Raw genomic sequence first — 25,753 nt, forward strand, 5'->3', positions numbered from 1 at the left:
AACTAATATCTCATAGGTAATACATGTCCAATTATTATTTATTAATTAATCATATAAGTTATTAGCGTTTCTATCAGCCATATGTAAACAATGTTTGTTTTTCATTGTCACATTATCCACTGTTGATAATAATTAAATTATTAATATTAATCATAATAGTTAATTACTTGTATTATAATTTGTTATAAATGGTTGATGTTATATAATTAGAAAGGTCATAATGCGTGTTTTTGTTTGTAAAATTTGTTTCTTAGTCTTCTAGAAGCTTCTTCTGTCTTGGTTGTAGGTTTCCTTTATTTTTGCGTTACACCTGATTACATATGATACTACTTTTTGTCATTGCATTAATAGATTCATGAGATGAGTTATGATGAGATTCATTGGAAAATTTATAAAGAAAAACATGAAAATACTAAAAAAATTGATTGATTAGAAAAAATATAAAGAAAATATGAAACTACTAAAAAATTTATTGATTGGAAAAATTATAAACAAAACACGAAAATACTAAAAAAATGATTGGTTGGAAAAATTAAGAAAAACATGAAAATACTAAAAAATTTGAATGATTGGAAAAATTATAAAGAAAACATGAAAATACTAAAAAAATTGATTGATTGAAAAAATTATAAAGAAAGAGATGTAAATACAAAAAATGATTGATTGGAAAAATTATAAAGAAAAAAATGAAAATACTAAAAATCATTGATTGGAAAAATTATAAAGAAAAACATGAAAATACTAAAATATTGATTGATTGGAAAAATTATAAACAAACATGAAAATACTAAAAAATTGATTGGTTGGAAAAAATTAAAACAAAACACGAAAATACTAAAAAAAGTGATTGATTGGAAAAATTAAGAAAAACATGAAAATACTAAAAAAATTGAATGATTGGAAAAATTATAAAGAAAAAGTTGAAAATACTAAAGAATTGATTGATTGGAAAAAATTATAAAGAAAACATGAAAATACTAAAAAATTGATTGGTTGGAAAAAAATATAAAGAAAACACGAAAATACTAAAAAATGATTGATTGGAAAAATTATAAAGAAAAACATGAAAATACTAAAAAATGATTGATTGAAAAAATAAAGAAAACATGAAAATACTAAAAAATTGACTGGTTGGAAGAATTATAAAGAAAAACATGAAAATACTAAAAAATGATTGATTGGAAAAATTATAAAAAAAGATGAAAATACTAAAAGATTGAATGATTGGAGAAAATATAAAGAAAACATGAAAATACTAAAAAATTGATTGGTTGGAAAAAGTTATAAACAAAATACGAAAATACTAAAAAATGATTGATTGGAAAAATTATAAAGCAAAACATGAAAATACTAAAAAATTGATTGATTGGAAAAAATTATAAACAAACATATGAAAATACTCAAAAATTTATTGTTTGGAAAAAACAAAGAAAACATGAATATACTAAAAAATTGATTGGTTGGAAAAAATTATAAAGAAAACACGAAAATACTAAAAATGATTGATTGGAAAAATTATAAAGAAAAACATGAAATTACTAAAAAAATGATTGGTTGGAAGAAATTAAAACAAAACACGAAAATACTAAAAAAATGATTGATTGGAAAAATTATAAAGCAAAACATGAAAATACTAAAAAATTGATTGATTGGAAAAATTATAAACAAACATATGAAAATACTCAAAAATTTATTGTTTGGAAACAACAAAGAAAACATGAAAATACTAAAAAATTGATTGATTAGAAGAAATATAAAGAAAATATGAAACTACTAAAAAATTTATTGATTGGAAAAATTATAAACAAAACACGAAAATACTAAAAAAATGATTGGTTGGAAAAATTAAGAAAAACATGAAAATACTAAAAAATTTGAATGATTGGAAAAATTATAAAGAAAACATGAAAATACTAAAAAAATTGATTGATTGAAAAAATTATAAAGAAAGAGATGTAAATACAAAAAATGATTGATTGGAAAAATTATAAAGAAAAAATGAAAATACTAAAAATCATTGATTGGAAAAATTATAAAGAAAAACATGAAAATACTAAAATATTGATTGATTGGAAAAATTATAAACAAACATGAAAATACTAAAAAATTGATTGGTTGGAAAAAATTAAAACAAAACACGAAAATACTAAAAAAAGTGATTGGAAAAATTAAGAAAAACATGAAAATACTAAAAAAATTGAATGATTGGAAAAATTATAAAGAAAAAGTTGAAAATACTAAAAAATTGATTGATTGGAAAAAATTATAAAGAAAACATGAAAATACTAAAAAATTGATTGGTTGGAAAAAAATATAAAGAAAACACGAAAATACTAAAAAATTGATTGATTGGAAAAATTATAAAGAAAAACATGAAAATACTAAAAAATGATTGATTGAAAAAATAAAGAAAACATGAAAATACTAAAAAATTGACTGGTTGGAAGAATTATAAAGAAAAACATGAAAATACTAAAAAATGATTGATTGGAAAAATTATAAAAAAAGATGAAAATACTAAAAGATTGAATGATTGGAGAAAATATAAAGAAAACATGAAAATACTAAAAAATTGATTGGTTGGAAAAAGTTATAAACAAAATACGAAAATACTAAAAAATGATTGATTGGAAAAAATATAAAGCAAAACATGAAAATACTAAAAAATTGATTGATTGGAAAAAATTATAAACAAACATATGAAAATACTCAAAAATTTATTGTTTGGAAAAAACAAAGAAAACATGAAAATACTAAAAAATTGATTGGTTGGAAAAAATTATAAAGAAAACACGAAAATACTAAAAATGATTGATTGGAAAAATTATAAAGAAAAACATGAAATTACTAAAAAAAATGATTGGTTGGAAGAAATTAAAACAAAACACGAAAATACTAAAAAAATGATTGATTGGAAAAATTATAAAGCAAAACATGAAAATACTAAAAAATTGATTGATTGGAAAAATTATAAACAAACATATGAAAATACTCAAAAATTTATTGTTTGGAAACAACAAAGAAAACATGAAAATACTAAAAAATTGATTAGAAAAAATATAAAGAAAATATGAAACTACTAAAAAATTTATTGATTGGAAAAATTATAAACAAAACACGAAAATACTAAAAAAATGATTGGTTGGAAAAATTAAGAAAAACATGAAAATACTAAAAAATTTGAATGATTGGAAAAAATATAAAGAAAACATGAAAATACTAAAAAAATTGATTGATTGGAAAAGTTATAAAGAAAAAGATGTAAATACAAAAAATGATTGATTGGAAAAATTATAAAGAAAAAAATGAAAATACTAAAAATCATTGATTGGAAAAATTATAAAAACATGAAAATACTAAAATATTGATTGATTGGAAAAATTATAAACAAACATGAAAATACTAAAAAATTGATTGGTTGGAAAAAATTAAAACAAAACACGAAAATACTAAAAAAAGTGATTGATTGGAAAAATTAAGAAAAACATGAAAATACTAAAAAAATTGAATGATTGGAAAAATTATAAAGAAAAAGTTGAAAATACTAAAAAATTGATTGATTGGAAAAAATTATAAAGAAAACATGAAAATACTAAAAAATTGATTGGTTGGAAAAAATATAAAGAAAACACGAAAATACTAAAAAATGATTGATTGGAAAAATTATAAAGAAAAACATGAAAATAGTAAAAAATGATTGATTGAAAAAATAAAGAAAACATGAAAATACTAAAAAATTGACTGGTTGGAAGAATTATAAAGAAAAACATGAAAATACTAAAAAATGATTGATTGGAAAAATTATAAAAAAAGATGAAAATACTAAAAGATTGAATGATTGGAGAAAATATAAAGAAAACATGAAAATACTAAAAAATTGATTGGTTGGAAAAAGTTATAAACAAAATACGAAAATACTAAAAAATGATTGATTGGAAAAATTATAAAGCAAAACATGAAAATACTAAAAAATTGATTGATTGGAAAAAATTATAAACAAACATATGAAAATACTCAAAAATTTATTGTTTGGAAAAAACAAAGAAAACATGAATATACTAAAAAATTGATTGGTTGGAAAAAATTATAAAGAAAACACGAAAATACTAAAAATGATTGATTGGAAAAATTATAAAGAAAAACATGAAATTACTAAAAAAATGATTGGTTGGAAGAAATTAAAACAAAACACGAAAATACTAAAAAAATGATTGATTGGAAAAATTATAAAGCAAAACATGAAAATACTAAAAAATTGATTGATTGGAAAAATTATAAACAAACATATGAAAATACTCAAAAATTTATTGTTTGGAAACAACAAAGAAAACATGAAAATACTAAAAAATTGATTGATTAGAAGAAATATAAAGAAAATATGAAACTACTAAAAAATTTATTGATTGGAAAAATTATAAACAAAACACGAAAATACTAAAAAAATGATTGGTTGGAAAAATTAAGAAAAACATGAAAATACTAAAAAATTTGAATGATTGGAAAAATTATAAAGAAAACATGAAAATACTAAAAAAATTGATTGATTGAAAAAATTATAAAGAAAGAGATGTAAATACAAAAAATGATTGATTGGAAAAATTATAAAGAAAAAATGAAAATACTAAAAATCATTGATTGGAAAAATTATAAAGAAAAACATGAAAATACTAAAATATTGATTGATTGGAAAAATTATAAACAAACATGAAAATACTAAAAAATTGATTGGTTGGAAAAAATTAAAACAAAACACGAAAATACTAAAAAAAGTGATTGGAAAAATTAAGAAAAACATGAAAATACTAAAAAAATTGAATGATTGGAAAAATTATAAAGAAAAAGTTGAAAATACTAAAAAATTGATTGATTGGAAAAAATTATAAAGAAAACATGAAAATACTAAAAAATTGATTGGTTGGAAAAAAATATAAAGAAAACACGAAAATACTAAAAAATTGATTGATTGGAAAAATTATAAAGAAAAACATGAAAATACTAAAAAATGATTGATTGAAAAAATAAAGAAAACATGAAAATACTAAAAAATTGACTGGTTGGAAGAATTATAAAGAAAAACATGAAAATACTAAAAAATGATTGATTGGAAAAATTATAAAAAAAGATGAAAATACTAAAAGATTGAATGATTGGAGAAAATATAAAGAAAACATGAAAATACTAAAAAATTGATTGGTTGGAAAAAGTTATAAACAAAATACGAAAATACTAAAAAATGATTGATTGGAAAAAATATAAAGCAAAACATGAAAATACTAAAAAATTGATTGATTGGAAAAAATTATAAACAAACATATGAAAATACTCAAAAATTTATTGTTTGGAAAAAACAAAGAAAACATGAAAATACTAAAAAATTGATTGGTTGGAAAAAATTATAAAGAAAACACGAAAATACTAAAAATGATTGATTGGAAAAATTATAAAGAAAAACATGAAATTACTAAAAAAAATGATTGGTTGGAAGAAATTAAAACAAAACACGAAAATACTAAAAAAATGATTGATTGGAAAAATTATAAAGCAAAACATGAAAATACTAAAAAATTGATTGATTGGAAAAATTATAAACAAACATATGAAAATACTCAAAAATTTATTGTTTGGAAACAACAAAGAAAACATGAAAATACTAAAAAATTGATTAGAAAAAATATAAAGAAAATATGAAACTACTAAAAAATTTATTGATTGGAAAAATTATAAACAAAACACGAAAATACTAAAAAAATGATTGGTTGGAAAAATTAAGAAAAACATGAAAATACTAAAAAATTTGAATGATTGGAAAAAATATAAAGAAAACATGAAAATACTAAAAAAATTGATTGATTGGAAAAGTTATAAAGAAAAAGATGTAAATACAAAAAATGATTGATTGGAAAAATTATAAAGAAAAAAATGAAAATACTAAAAATCATTGATTGGAAAAATTATAAAAACATGAAAATACTAAAATATTGATTGATTGGAAAAATTATAAACAAACATGAAAATACTAAAAAATTGATTGGTTGGAAAAAATTAAAACAAAACACGAAAATACTAAAAAAAGTGATTGATTGGAAAAATTAAGAAAAACATGAAAATACTAAAAAAATTGAATGATTGGAAAAATTATAAAGAAAAAGTTGAAAATACTAAAAAATTGATTGATTGGAAAAAATTATAAAGAAAACATGAAAATACTAAAAAATTGATTGGTTGGAAAAAAATATAAAGAAAACACGAAAATACTAAAAAATGATTGATTGGAAAAATTATAAAGAAAAACATGAAAATACTAAAAAATGATTGATTGAAAAAATAAAGAAAACATGAAAATACTAAAAAATTGACTGGTTGGAAGAATTATAAAGAAAAACATGAAAATACTAAAAAATGATTGATTGGAAAAATTATAAAAAAAGATGAAAATACTAAAAGATTGAATGATTGGAGAAAATATAAAGAAAACATGAAAATACTAAAAAATTGATTGGTTGGAAAAAGTTATAAACAAAATACGAAAATACTAAAAAATGATTGATTGGAAAAAATATAAAGCAAAACATGAAAATACTAAAAAATTGATTGATTGGAAAAAATTATAAACAAACATATGAAAATACTCAAAAATTTATTGTTTGGAAAAAACAAAGAAAACATGAAAATACTAAAAAATTGATTGGTTGGAAAAAATTATAAAGAAAACACGAAAATACTAAAAATGATTGATTGGAAAAATTATAAAGAAAAACATGAAATTACTAAAAAAATGATTGGTTGGAAGAAATTAAAACAAAACACGAAAATACTAAAAAAATGATTGATTGGAAAAATTATAAAGCAAAACATGAAAATACTAAAAAATTGATTGATTGGAAAAATTATAAACAAACATATGAAAATACTCAAAAATTTATTGTTTGGAAACAACAAAGAAAACATGAAAATACTAAAAAATTGATTGATTAGAAAAAATATAAAGAAAATATGAAACTACTAAAAAATTTATTGATTGGAAAAATTATAAACAAAACACGAAAATACTAAAAAATGATTGGTTGGAAAAATTAAGAAAAACATGAAAATACTAAAAAATTTGAATGATTGGAAAAAATATAAAGAAAACATGAAAATACTAAAAAAATTGATTGATTGGAAAAATTATAAAGAAAAAGATGTAAATACAAAAAATGATTGATTGGAAAAATTATAAACTTAGTGACGAAGATAAATATTGCAGAGTGGAACAGTGCAGAGACATGAAACAAATAGCTGATATGGAACTAAGTTTCATATTAAGCTTTGTAACATGTGATGAAACATAGTGATTGCAGTACGAACTACTGACAAAGCGTCAGAGCTTGGAATGGAGCTCTCCGACTGACGTTCAACAGGTACTGTCAGTCACCAGATCCGTATGCATCAACAATCACAGCCCACGCTTTGTGACTTTGACGGGAGATAGTAGAAATGTGTCGCTACGTAGTACACATACTCCTCTATAGTTGGTTCTTTTTATCTCACTCCAATGAGTTAAACAATGAAAACGTAAAAATGCTACATATTTAGACTTTTATTTTTTTAGAAGAGAAACTACTAGAATTTCAAGATTTGTTAATCCTTCAGGATAAAGAAAAGATTATAAGAATAACCCTTGCAAAGGATCTAATCAAAACTGCCAATAGTAACTGAGGCGCCCACTTACGTTACAAAATTTGACGTGCCTACTTAAGGGTTAAAGTGCAAATACTTTCTCACTTTTCCCCGCTAACTTTCTTTGCCTCTCACATACCTATCCTTTGGATTTGAATGTTGTAAGTAACCTGAGATTTTTTTTTCTTTTTTTAACGAAAGACTGAAGTGAGGATCATGATGAAGTGAATAGAATCCTAAAGGGATTTAGAAGAATGAAGATTGAATTTACGAGATAACTAGAAAAATAAATAATAGAATTGTCAATCATGCTAGCACAAAAACAGTCAAATACACACACAGGTCGCCACCATTTCACACACACACACACTGTTAAAAACAACTTACAAAATATACAAAATGAAGCATGCTGTAGGAAGTGAGATGGCTAATTGCACTTTTCTCCAGTCTCTCAACCACCAGGCCAAGACTCCGACAAGAGCTTCACCAAGGGCAAAGAAATATTCGATAATTATCCCAGTCATTACTCGCTTTCTTACACTCACCAACTCTACTCCTGCAAGGAATAAAATAAGTACACTCAAAAGCAACTAAAGCAATAAGAAAACTCAGTTTCTAAATGAAATGGCTCAGTACTATTAGACAAGTGATTGAACAGTTCACTTTTAAGCCAATTAGACATAGTCATATTTAATGTCATATATTATATACATTATGAACATCCATGGATATTCCTGCTCCCGCCAAGTGAACTTTGTGGTGGACAAACACCGTGTGCGTGGGTTTTCTCGGGGTTCTCCCGTTTCCTCCCACTTTCTTCATTCCACCATTTCATTCATTTCTCATAATAATCACCGTCTCCTTTACCCTAACTGGCATAACCGTGGGACGTAAAACTCAAAGATTTCATTTCATTTTTCCATGGATATTACTCAATATACAGTGGTGTTATTCTAATTTTTAGCAACTGTTTCTGCATATATACAAGGTACACAAAAAACAAATGTTTTACCTGATACCACAAATTTCAAGCAAACAAGCCATAATAGATCTCAAAGCACCCTAATACAAGGTGGTGTGACGAAATTAGGTAGCACTCGTGTGATTTCAGTTCTCATTCTTGATACCTGAGCAGTTAAGGTTAATAAATAAATGCTTATAGGCCTACCTGGTTCTGAGAGATCATATGTTTAAACCTGTAGCTTTAAGAATTTCTGAAAAACAAAGATAGTTAAACTAAAATTTACTGTTCCTAGGTATAACTGGGTGAAATTTACTGTTATGTTTGGGTACAACAAATGGTTCTGGGAACTCGAAATATTTTAACAACCGGTTCTAGAGAACCGGCTGAATAGCACCACTGAATACACCTAGAAAATGAGATGAATCAGGGCAGCACAGGATATTGGAACAAGTTGCTTGGAATGGTTAACTTTGTCCGATAATTGCGGAGAAAGAAAATAAAATGTAAGTAAAGTGGGTGGTACAGAAATATAGGTTTACCAGCAACGGTACAATTATATTTCTTACATGAGAAAAAAAAACCCTTTGTCGCTTTTGGTGTCAACAACATTGCACAGTTTCAAAAGTTATAGTTTTAAAGCTCCAAGTAGCGTGATTGGTACATAAAGCGAGAATAGCCTGACCAATTTTTTATTCAGTTTCTTACGATGAGTATTTGCTGAAATAAAACACTTTTTAGGGTTGTTGAGTACATTATATAGACCTTAATAAATGCTGTTTTTACTAGTGTTTTTCCCCCTCCTTTGCTGGTATTTTTACTCTAGATTTTTATCAAATGATTTTGGATTTGTTTTTATTTGACTTGCGTAATGTTTCTTTTTGCTATTGATTTCAGAAAATGAATTCGTTCGTGAGATAGACAGTATGTACTATGGGTTCTTTAGTTTTCAAGACTGAAAATGTGCAGTAGTGTGAGAACATTTATTGAGAATGAAATACGATTCATTTTCGGAAGAATGAATGGAGAGGATACATTTTAATTAGAAGTATAAAAGTGCACTAAAATTAACGGTGTCAAACCTATGAGTAGATAGTTTGTCATTGTTTCCTTTAAATAAAAAAAATGTCGTTGTTATATTTATTCATAAATGCTTTTTAAGGAATTTCGTTTACCAAAATTTCCTTTATACAGGGTGGGCCAAAAATCTTGAAGGGGTTATAGCCGTGAATAACTTTTTTTTTTTAATTAGTTTCCACTGATATTCCACACATTTAAAGGCAAAGAATGGGAGATTGTTTACAATTATGTGTGGAATGTAATATCAGGTAGGTGCCCACCATTACTGTAGTATGCTATTTGTTTGATTTAAGCTCTTCGTCTACTCACTTCTTCTGAAATAGAATCCCTGTGAATTTCCCTTCTCAATTTTCGTGTGGTAATATTAATAATAATAAAAAAAGGGGATACGCGATTAAATACTGTATCATCTGGTGGTACAATAATTTCGTCGGGTTATTTATCAGCTTTGTCAGAATTATAGAGTGTAAATCGAAACATTTCACATATGTTATAATTTTAGGAGAAATACTTCGTAACATACCTGCCAAGAAGCTATAATATGCATCTCACATGAAAATTATAATCGTGAGGTGACTTTTTAATTTAAAACACTTGACGTAAAAACCTAAACTATATTTTATTTCAATATAGGCAATGGACATCTGCTTTCTGATCTCAATGATTTATGCTTGTAGAACTTGTCTTTGATAAGCATATACATGCTACAAATTTCAGCATAACATTTCCTAGTTATGGCAAAAAAAACAGCTCAATACATAGCAGAAAACGGTTGTCTACGTCATAGAAAACTTGTGATTAGTGTGACGTAACAGATTACGTTTTTTTCATTCTTACAGATGTCTTCTTGTCGCATAATATGCTTTCTATCTTTACTTTACATTGAAACTTTTCTATAAAATACTAATACATCTACTGGATTTATGAAAGGAAATTATTGAATTAAATGAAGTACTATATATAAAGATCGCGTGTAAATTATAATTATAATAAGGTCTAATTTTCTTAATTGAAAGTATTTTATGTCACATATAATGCTCTAACATTGGAAATATTATTAGATATCAACAGCATTATTTTGTTATTGTATTCAACCAAAAACATTGAGACTCTTAACTAACGTTATCAATTCAGCTTGAAAATGTACACATAAAACAAATATTAATAATTAAGAAATAGAAAAAAAATGAAGTTATACGCTATCATTTTGTTCCGAAAATACCTAGTGCGAATTATATAGTATCAATAATGAAATATTAAAGAATATTTTGTTGTATCCATTTCACAGGTAGTGTACAATGTATAGATATTTTTGCATATTAATACATGCAACTAACTGTATTATAGTCGGGCATATTGTATGATACAGTTAAACTTTTCATTTTACTGTTGATTCTTTGCTCGAAATAAAATCACGCTCCAAAATTGCGGGAAAGTATATATGTTCAATTCTGACATTGTAAAATTAATAGTAATACTCTAAAGCCACTTTAACTATAAGCAGTTTGCTGATAATTTTTACAAAATTAACGCAAACGAAGCCCGTATTTCGTTTAATGACGAATTTTGGAACGCTTCATGAGATCAATCTTTTCAGCAAAATCTTTTCCGATCATATCGTGAGAAAATAAATTTGCTAACTTAACTCGTTCGCGATTTCGGAACGCATCTTAAATAAGTGAACAAATACATTTCTTTTATTGCATAATATAATTGTAATTTTCAAAAACTTGAGATACGCTTCTAGTTAAAGTATCAGAAACCTTAGATACGCTTACAGTTAAAGTATCAGAAACTTCAGATACGCTTACAGTTAAAGTATCAGAAACTTCAGATACGCTTATAGTTAAAGTAGCAGAAACTTCAGATATGCTTATAGTTAAAGTATCAGAAACCTTAGATATGCTTACAGTTAAAGTATCAGAAACTTCAGATACGCTTATAGTTAAAGTATCAGAAACCTTAGATATGCTTACAGTTAAAGTATCAGAAACTTCAGATACGCTTATAGTTAAAGTATCAGAAACCCTAGATACGCTTACAGTTAAAGTATCAGAAACTTCAGATACGCTTATAGTTAAAGTACCAGAAACTTCAGATACGCTTATAGTTAAAGTAGCAGAAACTTCAGATATGCTTATAGTTAAAGTATCAGAAACCTTAGATATGCTTACAGTTAAAGTATCAGAAACTTCAGATACGCTTATAGTTAAAGTATCAGAAACCTTAGATATGCTTACAGTTAAAGTATCAGAAACTTCAGATACGCTTATAGTTTAAGTATCAGAAACCCTAGATACGCTTACAGTTAAAGTATCAGAAACTTCAGATACGCTTACAGTTAAAGTAAGAGAAACATCAGATACGCTTACAGCTAAAGTATTAGAAACTTCAGATATGCTTATAGTTAAAGCATAAGTGTTTCCAAACAGGGTAACAGAACGTTCTGCGTTTTAATCATGCGTTCGGTTTCCTAGAGAAGAAACAAAAGACAAAAATGCTATACATTTATTTAATTTCCTTTTTCTCTTCCTAAATTCACTTTTTAAAATTTTCAACTCCGTGGAGTATAACACATTACCGAAACAGCAATTCAACAAATAAATGAGAAGAATGATAAACAATATAGCACTTCAAGAGCTCATCTTACCTAGAACAAAAGATGTAGGAAAAATGGTTCCATTCCCTACTGCGTTTATGAACTGTAATATGATAAATACAGTAAAACTGTTAGATAACGAAATTCCAACTCCTGATGCCAGAAATATTATGATACAAAGTATCAATACTTTTTTCCTTCCAAACCTATAGAAGAAGAGACTTCATAAATAAAAATTAACAGTCATAATACATTTTTTAACAAAATACTACCTCAGGAACCATTAAAAAATTGTATTAGTTATACGAAGCAATTAAAACAAACAACTGGCGTACCTCTTTAGAGTCCCTTAACCCTGGATTGGTATACGTATGAGCACAGCGCTCACTTGCTGAAAAACTCGTTCATTTGCTATATATTACTAACAGCAGCACTGTGAAATTATTTCTAGCTGTCTTTTGTACTTTCTGTGGTCAAAGGATGTAACCACTGTGGTAACGCAAACAGGTCAGTTGATGATCAAGGATTGTTAAAATCGCATGTCGTAAATGTGAACGTGGTGCTCACACGTATACCAACGGAGAGAATATTTTTTCTAGACTCACATTTTGCTATTCTTTTTACATTTGTGTAATTTTCCATTTTCGTGTGATATGAGCAATCAAAATTAGATCATAGCATGACTAGATGAAGTCAGTGAAGTTTAATGTAACATTTTCAACGGGTTTAAGTACTGTGATTTAAATTAAGATTTCTATATGTAATTGTGGCACAATGAATAATTGTTCTGTTTTCTTCTGTGCATCAACAAAGTATTTGTTAGCATTATTTAGATATTCGCTGTGTTTAACTACAAATATGTCAAATTCCTGATACGGAGAAGACCACTTGGTCAATATAATGCAAATAATATTTTTTTTTAATAACAAAAAAACTTCTCCAATCTCAACTCAACTCCAGCTGTAATGTTTGTAACATATAAAAATTATATATGTCTTTAAAAGGAACCTGAGTGTATTTTATAAGAGAAACTGTTATTTGGTTTTATCAAACAAAAATATTGGACTACCGTACGTTATGTTGACTAATTGTTTTGAATGAGTATGCACTGCTAAGTCAATATAACAGTTTATGAAAAATTAGGTGACTTTGTAAGATTGTAAGTATATGATAACACAATTTCTCATACTTAAAAGAAAAATTGGTAAATTATGTTTTTTCTTGCATTATTAATGGTTCTAATACATTTCTGTAATACCATGGTTGACAGTAGCTGACAACCATACCAAAAAAAAAAAAAAAAAAAACAGATGTGAGCGCGGCGCGCATTTTTGCCGATTCCAAACGTTTCAGCATTCTTGCCAATTTGATGTCGAGAACAGAACCCAAACAACCCCTGCAGGGCTTCTAACTCGTTCCTACTACTACTACTACATTAGCTGTGGATCTATATAGTACAAGGGCAATTTTACTACGACTACTACTACTACATTTGCTGTGGATCTATATAGTACAAGGGCAAACTTATTTTAATGAAAGAAGTTTAATGAAAATTAAAAAAAAATAATCGTTAAATCACTTTTTGAATATTATTTTTAATCTTATTTTAACGAAAGAAGTGTTATAAACATTTTTAAAAGTAGTAAAAAAAACTTTGTAGGCAGGATTTGAACCCACGCCAAAAACATTTTCTTTACTAGCATATTGCGCTAGCCCACTTTTTTAAATTGTATTTATTTAGAGCAATATAGAATACATTCTGTGCTACAGTTGCGTGAGAGACATATATAGAGACATATTTATATGGATAGGCTTAAATCTAAAGACTAATATGAACACCTAAAATATATGTGCAAGGAGAATATACAACACAAACAACCAGAGCAGACAACATTTGACGTTTACTTTGTGCTATATGTAGATCATCTCTCGTGATATCGTATCTGTATCGACGAATTAGATCAGAGGATATCTGGAACGTTTGGGATCCGCAAATATGCGCGCGGCGCTCACATGTATACCAACAATGATTTCTGACAGCTTTGCACAAGGCCACGGCGAGCGAGCAGAAGACAGCAGGTCAACCAATCTTAGTCTCGGAACCTGTCATGTCTCCATGGTAACTACCGCACATTGCCAAACTTTCACTCACTCCCTCTCACTTTCAACGAGGAAGCAGAAAATTCTCCCTTCGCGCGAGAAGCACATGGCAACACCGCACTCCTCAGTCATTCTCGCGAGCTGAGCTGTCAGAAATCATCGGTCGCCGGCCAGGGTATAAGATTAAAAACGTAGTACATATGCTGCGGTCGTGATTCAGAGCCCAGGTTATTAGTAAGTTCCGTCCTTCACAACGTGGATGTTGCATAAGGATGAAAAATATAAAAACTCAAATTTTGATAGGAACATTATGTACGTGTATTTAAAATAAATAAAATCGTCATGTAAAGTCTGAAACAAATAGCTCCAGCGAGGATCTAAGCGAGGCAATACATAGAACGTGGCAAGAATAAATAAATAAATAAATAAATAAATAAATAAATAGAAAGCATTGGATGGCTTTATTGTCTATCTCTGACTTGCTACCTCATCAAGAACTTATTATTATTATTATTATTATTATTATTATTATTATTATTATTATTATTATTATTATGATTATTCAATATTCGGCCTTTTAGCAGGTCCTGGGACAAATAAGGGTCTTTTTTTCTTCTTCTTCTTAATTTTCAGTTTGGGCCTGAAAATGTTTCTTCCATGTTTCTCGATTTTCAGCTTTCTCTTTTAACTCTCAATATTTTCTTCTATTTTTCAAATCATCCATCATTTGTGTTCTTCTTCTTCCTATTCCTCGATTTCCTTCCATCTTTCCTTCTATGGCGGTATGAAGAAGACTATTTTCTCGCAAGATATATCCAATCTAATTGGCTTTTCTACGAAGGATGTTGGCTAGAACTGTTCTCTTCTCACCTATTCGTTTCTAAACATCTTCGTTTGTTATTTTTCTGTCCATGTTATCTTCTCCATCTTCCTCCAATACCACATTTCGAAGCTCTCTAAATATTTCTTCTCTAACTTCCGTAATGTCCAACACTCTAAACTATAAACTCCAATACTCCATATATAGCACTTGACCAATTTCTTCCTTAGTCCAACATTACGGTAGCTAGTGCATACAATATGACAAAATAATTAGTATATTTGTCACAGACCATAAAATTAATTGGTTTAAAAGTCTAGGACGCCATCTCCGTTAGTAGAGGTAGGAATAAACGAATGAAACTTACCATTTTACACCTTTCGTGATTTATGTTTGCTAGCTCTCCGCTATGGTATGTGTAGGGAAACAGGTTTACAAGAGTTATAATTACCGGTATAAATTTTTCTCAGAATAATATGATATTATTGGGTTGTCGCAAAAATATTATTGTATTTTTCTTAATGTTTTTGAAAGGTGATTTATTTATATAAAGAACAAAGATCAATCAGTGATATATGCCCGTTTTGTTCGATAACCTTTTGCCATCTTTCAATGAACTTCATAATTCCTCGTTCTTCATAGGATCTATGTTTATCGGCGGAAAACTGAACAGCATGCTGATCGGGGTTGGCAAAAACCATGGTTTGTATTTAAAAAAAAAAAAAAAGGTTTTATTGGTTTAAACCCAGTTTTTTGGTTTTAAACCAGGTTTTTTTGGTTTAAATAATTTGCTCTACGTATTTGTATTACATATGGACAGAAATATGTTTGTTCGCTTTGGTGTTATGCAACAACCGGGTTATCCTGAAAGCGCAACTCAAACCGCTTCTCGGCTTACATCCGAGAGAAATTGTCCTCCATTTCAAACTCGAAACCGGGACTAATTGGCCACGAATGCGATACGTCTGCCGAATCTCTCATGATATACATAAATAGATACGAAAGATACTTCTGATTTCCATAAATGCCTCTCGTGGAGTTTGCATGACCTCCCCCCCCCCCAAAAAAAAGCACGGCATTTCGATGTATTTTATCAATAGTAAACATTATTAAAACGAAACAATATTTAGAATTTTTCATTGATTGCAACTGCATAACAATAATAAAAAACTATTTAAGAAATCACAAAAGAAACAGTCATAAACTTATAAAAAAAAAAAGTTGCTTTTGTAGTATAATCTCTTAGAGTAATGAATGGGGAATTTAGGTCTGAATATAATACGAATAATATACGGTAGTGAAACGTAATAACCAACAAATGTGTGTTCATCAAGATTTTACGAACAGTTACACTTTTACGAACATTTTTCGTTTTTTGGTTTAAATCAGTTGGATTTTTTGAAAAAAAAAACAGCTGGTTTAAACCATGGTTTAAACCAGCCAACCCTGATGCTGATTTACAGCATCATCTCAATTTCAAGTTATACCACGTAAAGAGTTTTGAAGACAGCAAAACAGGTATAAGTCTGTTGGTGCAATATCAGGCGAGTATGGTAGGTGCAGCAACACATGTAGGAATCTCATTTTTAATTTTTCCTACAGTGTTAAATGTTTTTGAACAATATTATCACATTTTGTTGTAAATTTCGTATATTATTATTTCATTTTTCCAAGATTTCGTTTACATTAATTAGTTAGTCATGTTGTTATTTAACTAGCTTATGTGTGGGCGTAGTAATACTAATGATCAAGTTGATTACCCATTAAAATGCATATAATTAGGGAAGTTTTTCTAAATTCTGTGAATTTATTTCAATTGTGTCGTATTCAAAATATTCGATTTCGTTAATTGTGACAATTATTTTCAAAATTATTCACTCAGTAACTTCGATGATTACTAAAAATTGGCCAATTATTTTCACAGCCTTGTATATGTTTGCATTCCTACATGTTTGAATGTAACGTTGCCATTGAAATAGACGTGTGAACCCTTGATTGTCTGAACGTTTGGAATTGAGATTAGGTACTTAATGGTGTTTTTAGAATGGAAGCCAGTCTTACATAAGTTTTGTTCCTGCATATAGTTTGCAATTTTGCTGCTGTTAGCAGAAGTAAAGTACGTTATACACCTGAAGTATAATTAATAAAGTCCAAAAGCAAATAACTAACTAACTAACTAACTAACTCTATGGCCTATGGAACCCGGAGGTTCAGTGCCGCGTTCACAAAAGCTCTCCACTGACTTCTATCCTTAGCTAATTGGATCCAGTTTCTACTCTGTATTCCTATCTCTGCGAGATCCATCTTAATATTATCCTCCCATCTGCGCCTAGGTCTTCCCAATGGTCGTTTTCCTACGGGTCTACCAGTCAAGACTTTGAAAGCGTTTCTACTTTCTTCCATTCTAGCTAAATGCCTGCCCACCTAAGCCTCCTAGACTTGACGACCCTAACAATGTTGGGTAAACCGTATAAACTATGCAGTTCCTCGTTATGAAGCTTCCGCCATTCCCCATTCTCGTTCCTCTTGGGTTCGAATATTCTTCTCAGGATCCTGTTCTCAAATACTTTCAGTCTATGTTCTTCCCTCAGAGTAAGCGACCATGTTTCGCAACCATACAGAACAACAGGCATGATTATCGTTTTATATATTTTAAGCTTCAAATTCCTCGACAGAATTCGCGACGACAAGAGATTTTGAACCGAATAGTAACACGAATTCCCTGCTTTTAGTCGACATTTAATTTCTTCGTGAATATGATTTTCGTCTGTTAATATTGATCCTAAATATTTGAAAGTATCCACTTTATCAAAAGTATTATTTAATATTTTAACGCCTCCACAATTTGCCGTATTACGGTCCCGACGCACTTCCATGTATTTAGTTTTCTCTGCATTCCAAAAGCAAATATTGAACTGAAATTGTGGAAGAAAACTAAGAATGAAACAATTGGGAAAATATCTCAAATGGTAAAGTACGTCTAGATTAATTTGAGCAGGTAGGCTATCATTTCATCAGTGACATGATTTTTTTTTTTTTTTTTTTCATATGCTTGCTGATCAGTACATCTTGGACAGTACCGCAAGCTGAAACATTATTTTCGTTGAAAGATTCTTCAAAATTATGGTAAAATTAGATATAACGCCTTGCGGATATTAATAGGGCAGTTCAAATTATTCTTACTTGTCAGAAGTTGAATTTCCAGAACACCGAAAAGTCAACTAACATGATTCGTAGCTGGTTTTATTTTAGTCCCTTCTTCCACAGAGTAAAATGACAGTATTTCCGAGCAACTGCACAATATTTCACTTCACATATAAATTATTAGTATTTTGACAAAATGTAAGGGTCTTGGTGAATATTTTTATTCAATTTAATGACCTCAAATTTCTAGTAATGATAAAATTCTTGGAACTAGTTTTATGCCGTAATAATAATAATAATAATAATAATAATAATAATAATAATAATAATAATAATAATAATAATAATAATAATAATAATAATAATAATAATAATAATAATAATAATAATAATTATCGCCACCGGAAAGCAGAAAGGTGCTAAGCGCCAAACTGCAAATTTCGCAGCAGAGCATGAAAACGAATAAAACATTAATTAATTCCGATTCTTTTATTCTTCTATAGAATTCAGTTTTCACTGTTGTCCTTTCATATTATCTCCTGCCACTTGTTTCCTTTCTGCCAACATTAAACATGAAATGGGAAGTCAGGACATGTACTTAGTTAGAAATCAAGGAAAATGGCGCTTAGCACCTTTCTGCTTTCCGGAGGCGATATTTTCACAGCAGATAAATATCAATGAAACAAATATAGTTTAATGGATTCTTTTAGTTTATTTAGAATTGTTCTTTGTTGGTGTTTACAAAACTAATTCCCATGAATATTTAGATTTGATAACTTTCCTATTTTGATTTTTGGGACAAATGCATTCTTAGTGATCCAGAAAATATAGTTAGATTGTGATTTGATAGTATCTGTGTTTAATTATGAGTAGTGAAATGTGAACTACATAATAGGAATAGTGCAAGAGATTTCTATTTATGTAGGGGCCAATATTAGTGTAAAATAGTGATGTATGTTACAATATATGTAGAAAGCGTACAAGGCTATAACTATATTTTTTATTTTATATGTACATTAACATTGCATATACAGAAGATAACGATTTAATATTTCATAAAAAAAAAAAAAAAAAATCACATAAACCCGTAAGCACAATCTCGTATAAAAATGTGAAATTTATTTTATTTAAAATTTGAGAATGACATGATTATTGAAAACCGATTACAGCGACAACTGTTAACAAAATTGTAAATTAATTCACATCAGTTGTTATTAGAAGTTCATTGCGAACTTTCTTTTTCTTTCAAAATGCCGATATATAATTTGCTGTGAGTAAAGATTAACTTAATTACTACACGATTTTATTTTCGTATTTCGCTAAATAATTTTCTTGCATTTTAGAAGTTGTTTCATAATCATTCTTCAGTGTGTTTTGAATTATGAGAAATTAGACAGTCTAAAACCACGCTCAGGAATTCTAACTATCGTTCTACTGACAGATTTCTAATTCTTGAATTTTCTTTAAACTTCCCAGCTTTCGACTCTCCCCTGGAGTCTTGGTCACGGAGGTTAAAAACAGGAAGAAAAAGAACAGAAACATCGAGAAATAAAAGGAACGGACTTATCAAGGGAAGAGATGTGTTGGACTATGGAGATACGTTGTCAAATACGTCAGTAATCTTCGGATGAAATGAAAATTAAAGTATAGCGGAGTCAATTTGTGCGCCTTTCTTCTTCCTTGTTGGAAGGTTGCCAACTCATGTTATTTTTACTGTCATGAAAATGTGAAAATTTAGTATTCGCCGCGTTTTATTCGTCACTCAACCATCCCCTGCCTAAATTTAATTTCGGTTACTTAAAATGAATAAACAAATTTTTAAAAAACAGTCTCTCTACTTCATTAATAGTTCCAAATAAAATTTTTGAATTTTCTATCCTGGTTTGCGTTTCTTTTAAATGCTTCGATAAACCTGACACCGGATTTTCAGCTTTTGGATTCCTAATGTGTTCCTTTACTCGAAGTTTTAGATTTATTTTCGTTTTGTCTATGTAACTCTCTTGGCAACTGCATTTTATTTCATAAATATCCGATTTTTCACTGGAATTCGTGTCATAATTCTTAAATTGAATAACGTTCTTTCCCAAAGTTTTGGGGGATTTTAAGGTTGTACGAAGACTGTATTGTGTATACAATTGTCAATCTGGAAAAAATAGGAAATCCAACCTATTTTTTTATCTTTCATGTCGATTTTAGGTTTATCGGAACTTAAATTCCTTTTAACCTGATTATACAAATTATTAGATTGAATACCTGATGATGCTGGGTAGTTTGAATGAGTACCCAGCTTCATTATTAAATAATTGGGTTGGATTGCCTATTTTTCATAGATTGACAATTGCATTAAATAGGATTTATACTGACACACAATCGTAGTCATATTGCTGAACAAGACTGCACTTATTTAATATAAAAACACATTTACACGTGACGTTTCGATCTTTTAGCCAAGATTCTCATCAGATGATGATGAGTGTAGCATCTTTAAAATCCTACTACACTGAGGGCGTAACCTTTCTTTGATGAATGTCTGCTTTCGATGTTGTTTCAAGTGAATCATCACATTAAGACCAAGACCATTTGCGTACTACGTTGCTTTAAACAATTCATTTTCTCATTTCCAGTTATCAGTTGCTTTTAAAAAAATAATTGCTTTTGCCACGTTTAATGAGCATATCGCAGAATGTTTATATACACCGTCAAATAAATTTCTTTCTTTGAGTTCGTGTGAAGTCAAACATCAAGCTAGCTCACGTATTCAAGCCTCTTCAGGTGAACGCTTGAATAATTGATGTTCAACTTTTCTGCAATCTTTCGTGTTTTGTAACGTGGGTTTGACTCGTATGCCTCCTGAGCGAGAAACGTCGTTGAGACTAAAATTGCCAGCATGAAATTCCTCAACCATCATCATTGGTAAACGCGTTCTTGTAGAGCATTTTCACCGTAAACTTAACTAAACTTTGTACAAGCTTGACAACGCGTTCTTCACAGTTCGCGTAAAACAATAGTGAAAACATACAATTTCTGGTTTTCCTTACCTTATTGTAAAATCTTGAAACTCAACTAAACCTTTTTTTTTTTTCAAGAATGAAGAATGAAGCTACAACTAGGGCCGTGCCGTAAGGGGGGTCGAGCGGAGCGATGGCCCCGGGCGCCGAAGTAAGGGGGGCGAAAATTCGGGAGAAAAAAGGAAAAAAGATAGGAAAAATTGCTTGGAATATATGTATGGGGGCGCCGTCGTATGCTCTCGCCCCGGACGCTGATTTTCCACGGCACGGCCCTGGCTACAACTGACAATTGTCCAATTACAGAGCTATAGCTGTAGCCAAAAACTAGCACCATTTGCTGCAAAAATGCGACACGATTTTTCTGACAACCCAATATTTGAAAAGTATAGTTAGTTCCTCATTAATGCCATCTGTAGGACAATTCTATGAAATATCTCAAAATTGCAGTCACAGACCAAGTAAATTGTGTGTTTGGATTGCGGATACTAACCAATTAAAACTTCCATTTTTTCCTTTGAATTAGATATTATTCTGTTATTCTTTAGAGCAAAATTTGTATTTTAAAAAAATACTGGCTTTTAAAACTAATGAATTTTGGTCTGATAGTTCTGATTGATCGAAGCGCTTCATTCTAACGCACTGGATTTTTTTTAAACATATCTGGACTATTAATTTAAGAAAACTTGAGATAAACGTGTTAAAGTGTTCGTAAATGTATCTAGACATAATCAAGACGAATATTATTTAAAACTTCTAAAGTATTTTTACCTGTCCGCTAGGAAGCCAAAAAGCATTGATCCACAAAATATTCCAGAAAAATATACAGTTGCAATTGCGGACACCATCCACCTTCTTTCACACGTGAGATCCCACTATAATAGAAATTGAGCGTATTTTAATAGTATTTACACATAAAAAACTGTAGATAGGAATATAATATTGTTCCAAGCAGAATTCCAAAGCTTGCTTTCAATCAATCTGTATCTCAATATTCGAGTGAGACATGTTACAATCGGTAAAAACAAGGTCGAGTCGAGATATCCTTGGTTCCAAATAATGAAGTACAAACTTCAGGAGGTATTTAATTACATGAAATATGACAAACAAACAAAAACTTGTAATAAACATTGAATAAAACATTCCTTCGAAATAGCTGCCCAAAGTGTGCTCAACAACTATGGAAACTATAAAGCTCGATTTGAAATATACATGTAAACTATTGTAATTCAAGCGAGTGGGAGCAAGCTTATATCATTCGACTCGATCGGCATTTGTGTGTCTGTTTGTTCCACAATAAATCTCGTAAAACTTGCCTGATTTTAATGAATCTTGGTATATATCTTCCTCCAACATTCTGAAATAACTATATATTTTTTGGGGGCTGCGATCCATGAAGGATCAAGTGGTCAAAGGGGGTCAAGGTTACCCATATTGCAAATTTCAACATATACTTACTAAACAATTTTGCAGAATAAACTGTGTAAAAATTTATTATTATTATTATTATTATTATTATTATTATTATTATTATTATTATTATTATTATTAAAAGAGTTCCTTTAAGTGATTTCGATTATCTCCACAACTTGCGATTAAAATTTGCAAAGAATGAAAGAATGAATTTCTCGCCCATTAGAAAAAAAAATATGGTCCACATTGATTTTTAATCTTTTTTTTTAAAAAAGGTTGATTTTCATGCAAAGTAGCGTATATTTCTTTTAAGATTTACGAATCGTTCCTTCTGATTAGGCTTTTTTTTTCTTTCTTACTTACTAAAAGAAGTTTCAGGTAGAGATCTTAAATATGAAATACGTCCAAAATGACCGAAAGTAGACTTGAATCCTTTATGAACTGAGCTCCTCATATGTTGTACTAAGAAATTTGAAATCATAGCCATAACATTACACACTAACTCTTACCGTTGAATTATACGTGGTAAGCGACATGTATTGCCAAAAGTATGAACATTATTTGTGATTTGATAAAACTAAAATCACAACACATATTACACTCCTGTAGATAAACCTATTTTTTAATAAAATATTCCAGGCAACCATCTGAGAGAGATTCAAATATAATCTTTCAACGTGAAACCCACTCATTAAATAATAGATTCTATCATACTATGCCATTATGATTCTAATATTTTACTCAAAATCATTTTTGTTTTTTTCTTTATGTCTATGATATCAGATTTCCAAGAAAATCAAACATTTAACCTCTGTTAGTTCAGATATAGACAGGATTGCTTGTCTTAAATAACTGTAAAACAACTAAACACAAATTCTCTTGCTATTCTTACCTCAGTCACAACGGTTGATGTAAAGTCATTGTGATCATAAACCCATTTACTGCACTCCATTACTGAGTGAGTGAAGTTATTTAATGACCATGCTTCATCAGGTATTGTAGTGTTCTGAATAAACATAGAACATTTGTCAGGATTTCCGTACTCATCGATAGGTATTGCATATTTCACCCATGTTTCGTTGTATGAGGTATATGATTCATTATCGTATGAAGGTACAAAACATCTGTAATTTTAAAAATATATAAATGATAAAGTTTTATTGTAGGGTGGATTCACATCCTAAAATTATATCACGAAGTTGGTAAAGAGAAGTTCTTCTTGAGCCAAACGTAGACGTTTATACAGTGAAACCTGTCTATGTTGGCCCCCAACGGTTCCATTGAAAAGTGGTCAACTTAGACAGGTGGCTAACTTACAGAAAATAAGTGTGATTGGTGTATTTTTAGAATAGGATTTCTAGTATTATTTGATTGTAAAATTTTAATAAGTAATACCACGACAGCTACTTTTAAATAATGTATATAGAGCAATCGTAACAATACACAATGCTAGAAAAAAAATACTGCAGTATATTTAATATATGTACCTTTTTCTTCCTGAAAACTAGTCTGGTACACTGAATTATTCGAATGGAAAACAATCACACAAGCAAACATAAAATCGACACATATGTACGCAGTTTATTGAAATTGGTATTGTAGCACACTGAGTTATTCAGATTGAAAACAAGAAAAGCAAAATTATAAATTCAATAATTTATATGCAGTTTATATGATATTTTTCGGCAGTGACAAATACTTTCTGTACATACCTTTCGAAAAGTAGCTAAATCAGTTATTAGTAACAAATTTGTTCATGGTGGTTCATTCTAGACGTATGACTTTTATTCTTTTTTGAGCATATGAACATTCTAATTTTGTAGTAACTACCTCTTGTTAATGAGCTACAAATGTTTCCCTTGGAGCGAAAGACGTTTTGAGAAAATCTTAAGAGAATTCATATCTCAAAACCTCCGCTACCTTTCGACAAGCAGTCAGGTGCCACTAAATGACAATTGAGATGGTTAGCTTTAACCTTGAGAATTTTCCGGAATTTTCCGGAATTCCCACTGATGAAAGAAGCCGACATAGCTAATGGTTTTACCAAAACAGACAGAGCAAACAAATATGTACAACCATTTCCTGAATTCCTGTACGCGCTTTTTCTTATTCGCATCTTCTTTCACAAATCATGGGAATCTATGCTTCTCTGTCTCCAATAACAAATACAGAACATTTGGCACTCATACGGGAATACAAAAGAGTTAAGAAAAATAGCAAAACGTGTTCGCGTGGCCAAGATAGACAGGTAAATTTATCATTATCAACATAAGATAAATATTGCTTCAATACGGCCAACTTCCAAGATAAACAGGTGGCCAACTTACAGAGTAATAAGTAACGAATGTCTTATGGGAAAATGCAGATTCAAGACGAACCAGGCCAAGATAAGCAGGTGGCCAACTTAGGTGGCCAAGTTGGCAGGTTTTACTGTATATTTAACCTAAGTATGTCGAAATCGTGTGTGTTCTCTAAAGTGTGTCATGAGTCAGAAAAAAGAAAGGTGTGAAGCACTGCACTAACATCTTAATCAAAGCTTGAACAGCTCCTCTATTAATTTTCCTTTGGTTTCAATAGCTTCTAAGTATGTCACTAAGTTATTGTATAGCTTTGTGAACCTCCGAAGAACACCTTTTTTCTTTGTGAAAGTATAGTTTTTTTTTAAGTGGGAGCATAGTTTTTTTTAAAAGTAGAAGTATAGTTTTAGTGGTACTATAGTTTCTTTTAGTAGAAGTATAGTTTTTAGTAGAAATATAGATTTAAGTAGAAATATAGTTTTTGGTGGAAATACACATAGTTTTTAGTGAAGTATAGTTTCTAGTGGAAGTACAGTTTTTTAGTAGAAATATAGATTTAGTGGAAGTAGATTTTTAATGGAAGTATAATTTTTAGTGGAAGTGTAGGTTTTTAGCAGAAGTATACGTTTTAGTGGAAGTATAGTTTTTAGTGGAAGTGTAGTTTTTTCGTGGAAG

The 25,753-nt window shown here is 28.9% G+C and overlaps 1 protein-coding gene across 2 annotated transcripts in view; it reads right to left on the reverse strand.

The window, feature by feature from the left end:
- Nucleotides 1-25,753, reverse strand: part of LOC145664680 (organic cation transporter protein-like) — a 148,963-nt gene that overhangs the window by 23,389 nt on the left and 99,821 nt on the right. For both annotated transcript variants that reach the window (XM_081731536.1, XM_081731545.1), the window contains exons 3-6: nt 23,674-23,905; nt 22,140-22,243; nt 12,351-12,505; nt 8,047-8,215 (exon numbers count right to left, since the gene is read on the reverse strand). In XM_081731536.1, coding sequence (XP_081587662.1) covers nt 8,047-8,215; nt 12,351-12,505; nt 22,140-22,243; nt 23,674-23,905 — 660 coding nt within the window. The remainder of the gene's footprint in view (nt 1-8,046; nt 8,216-12,350; nt 12,506-22,139; nt 22,244-23,673; nt 23,906-25,753) is intronic.

Source organism: Thermobia domestica, chromosome 1 (assembly GCF_964235325.1).
Source record: "Thermobia domestica chromosome 1, izTheDome1.hap1.1, whole genome shotgun sequence".
NCBI classification, from domain to species: domain Eukaryota; kingdom Metazoa; phylum Arthropoda; class Insecta; order Zygentoma; family Lepismatidae; genus Thermobia; species Thermobia domestica.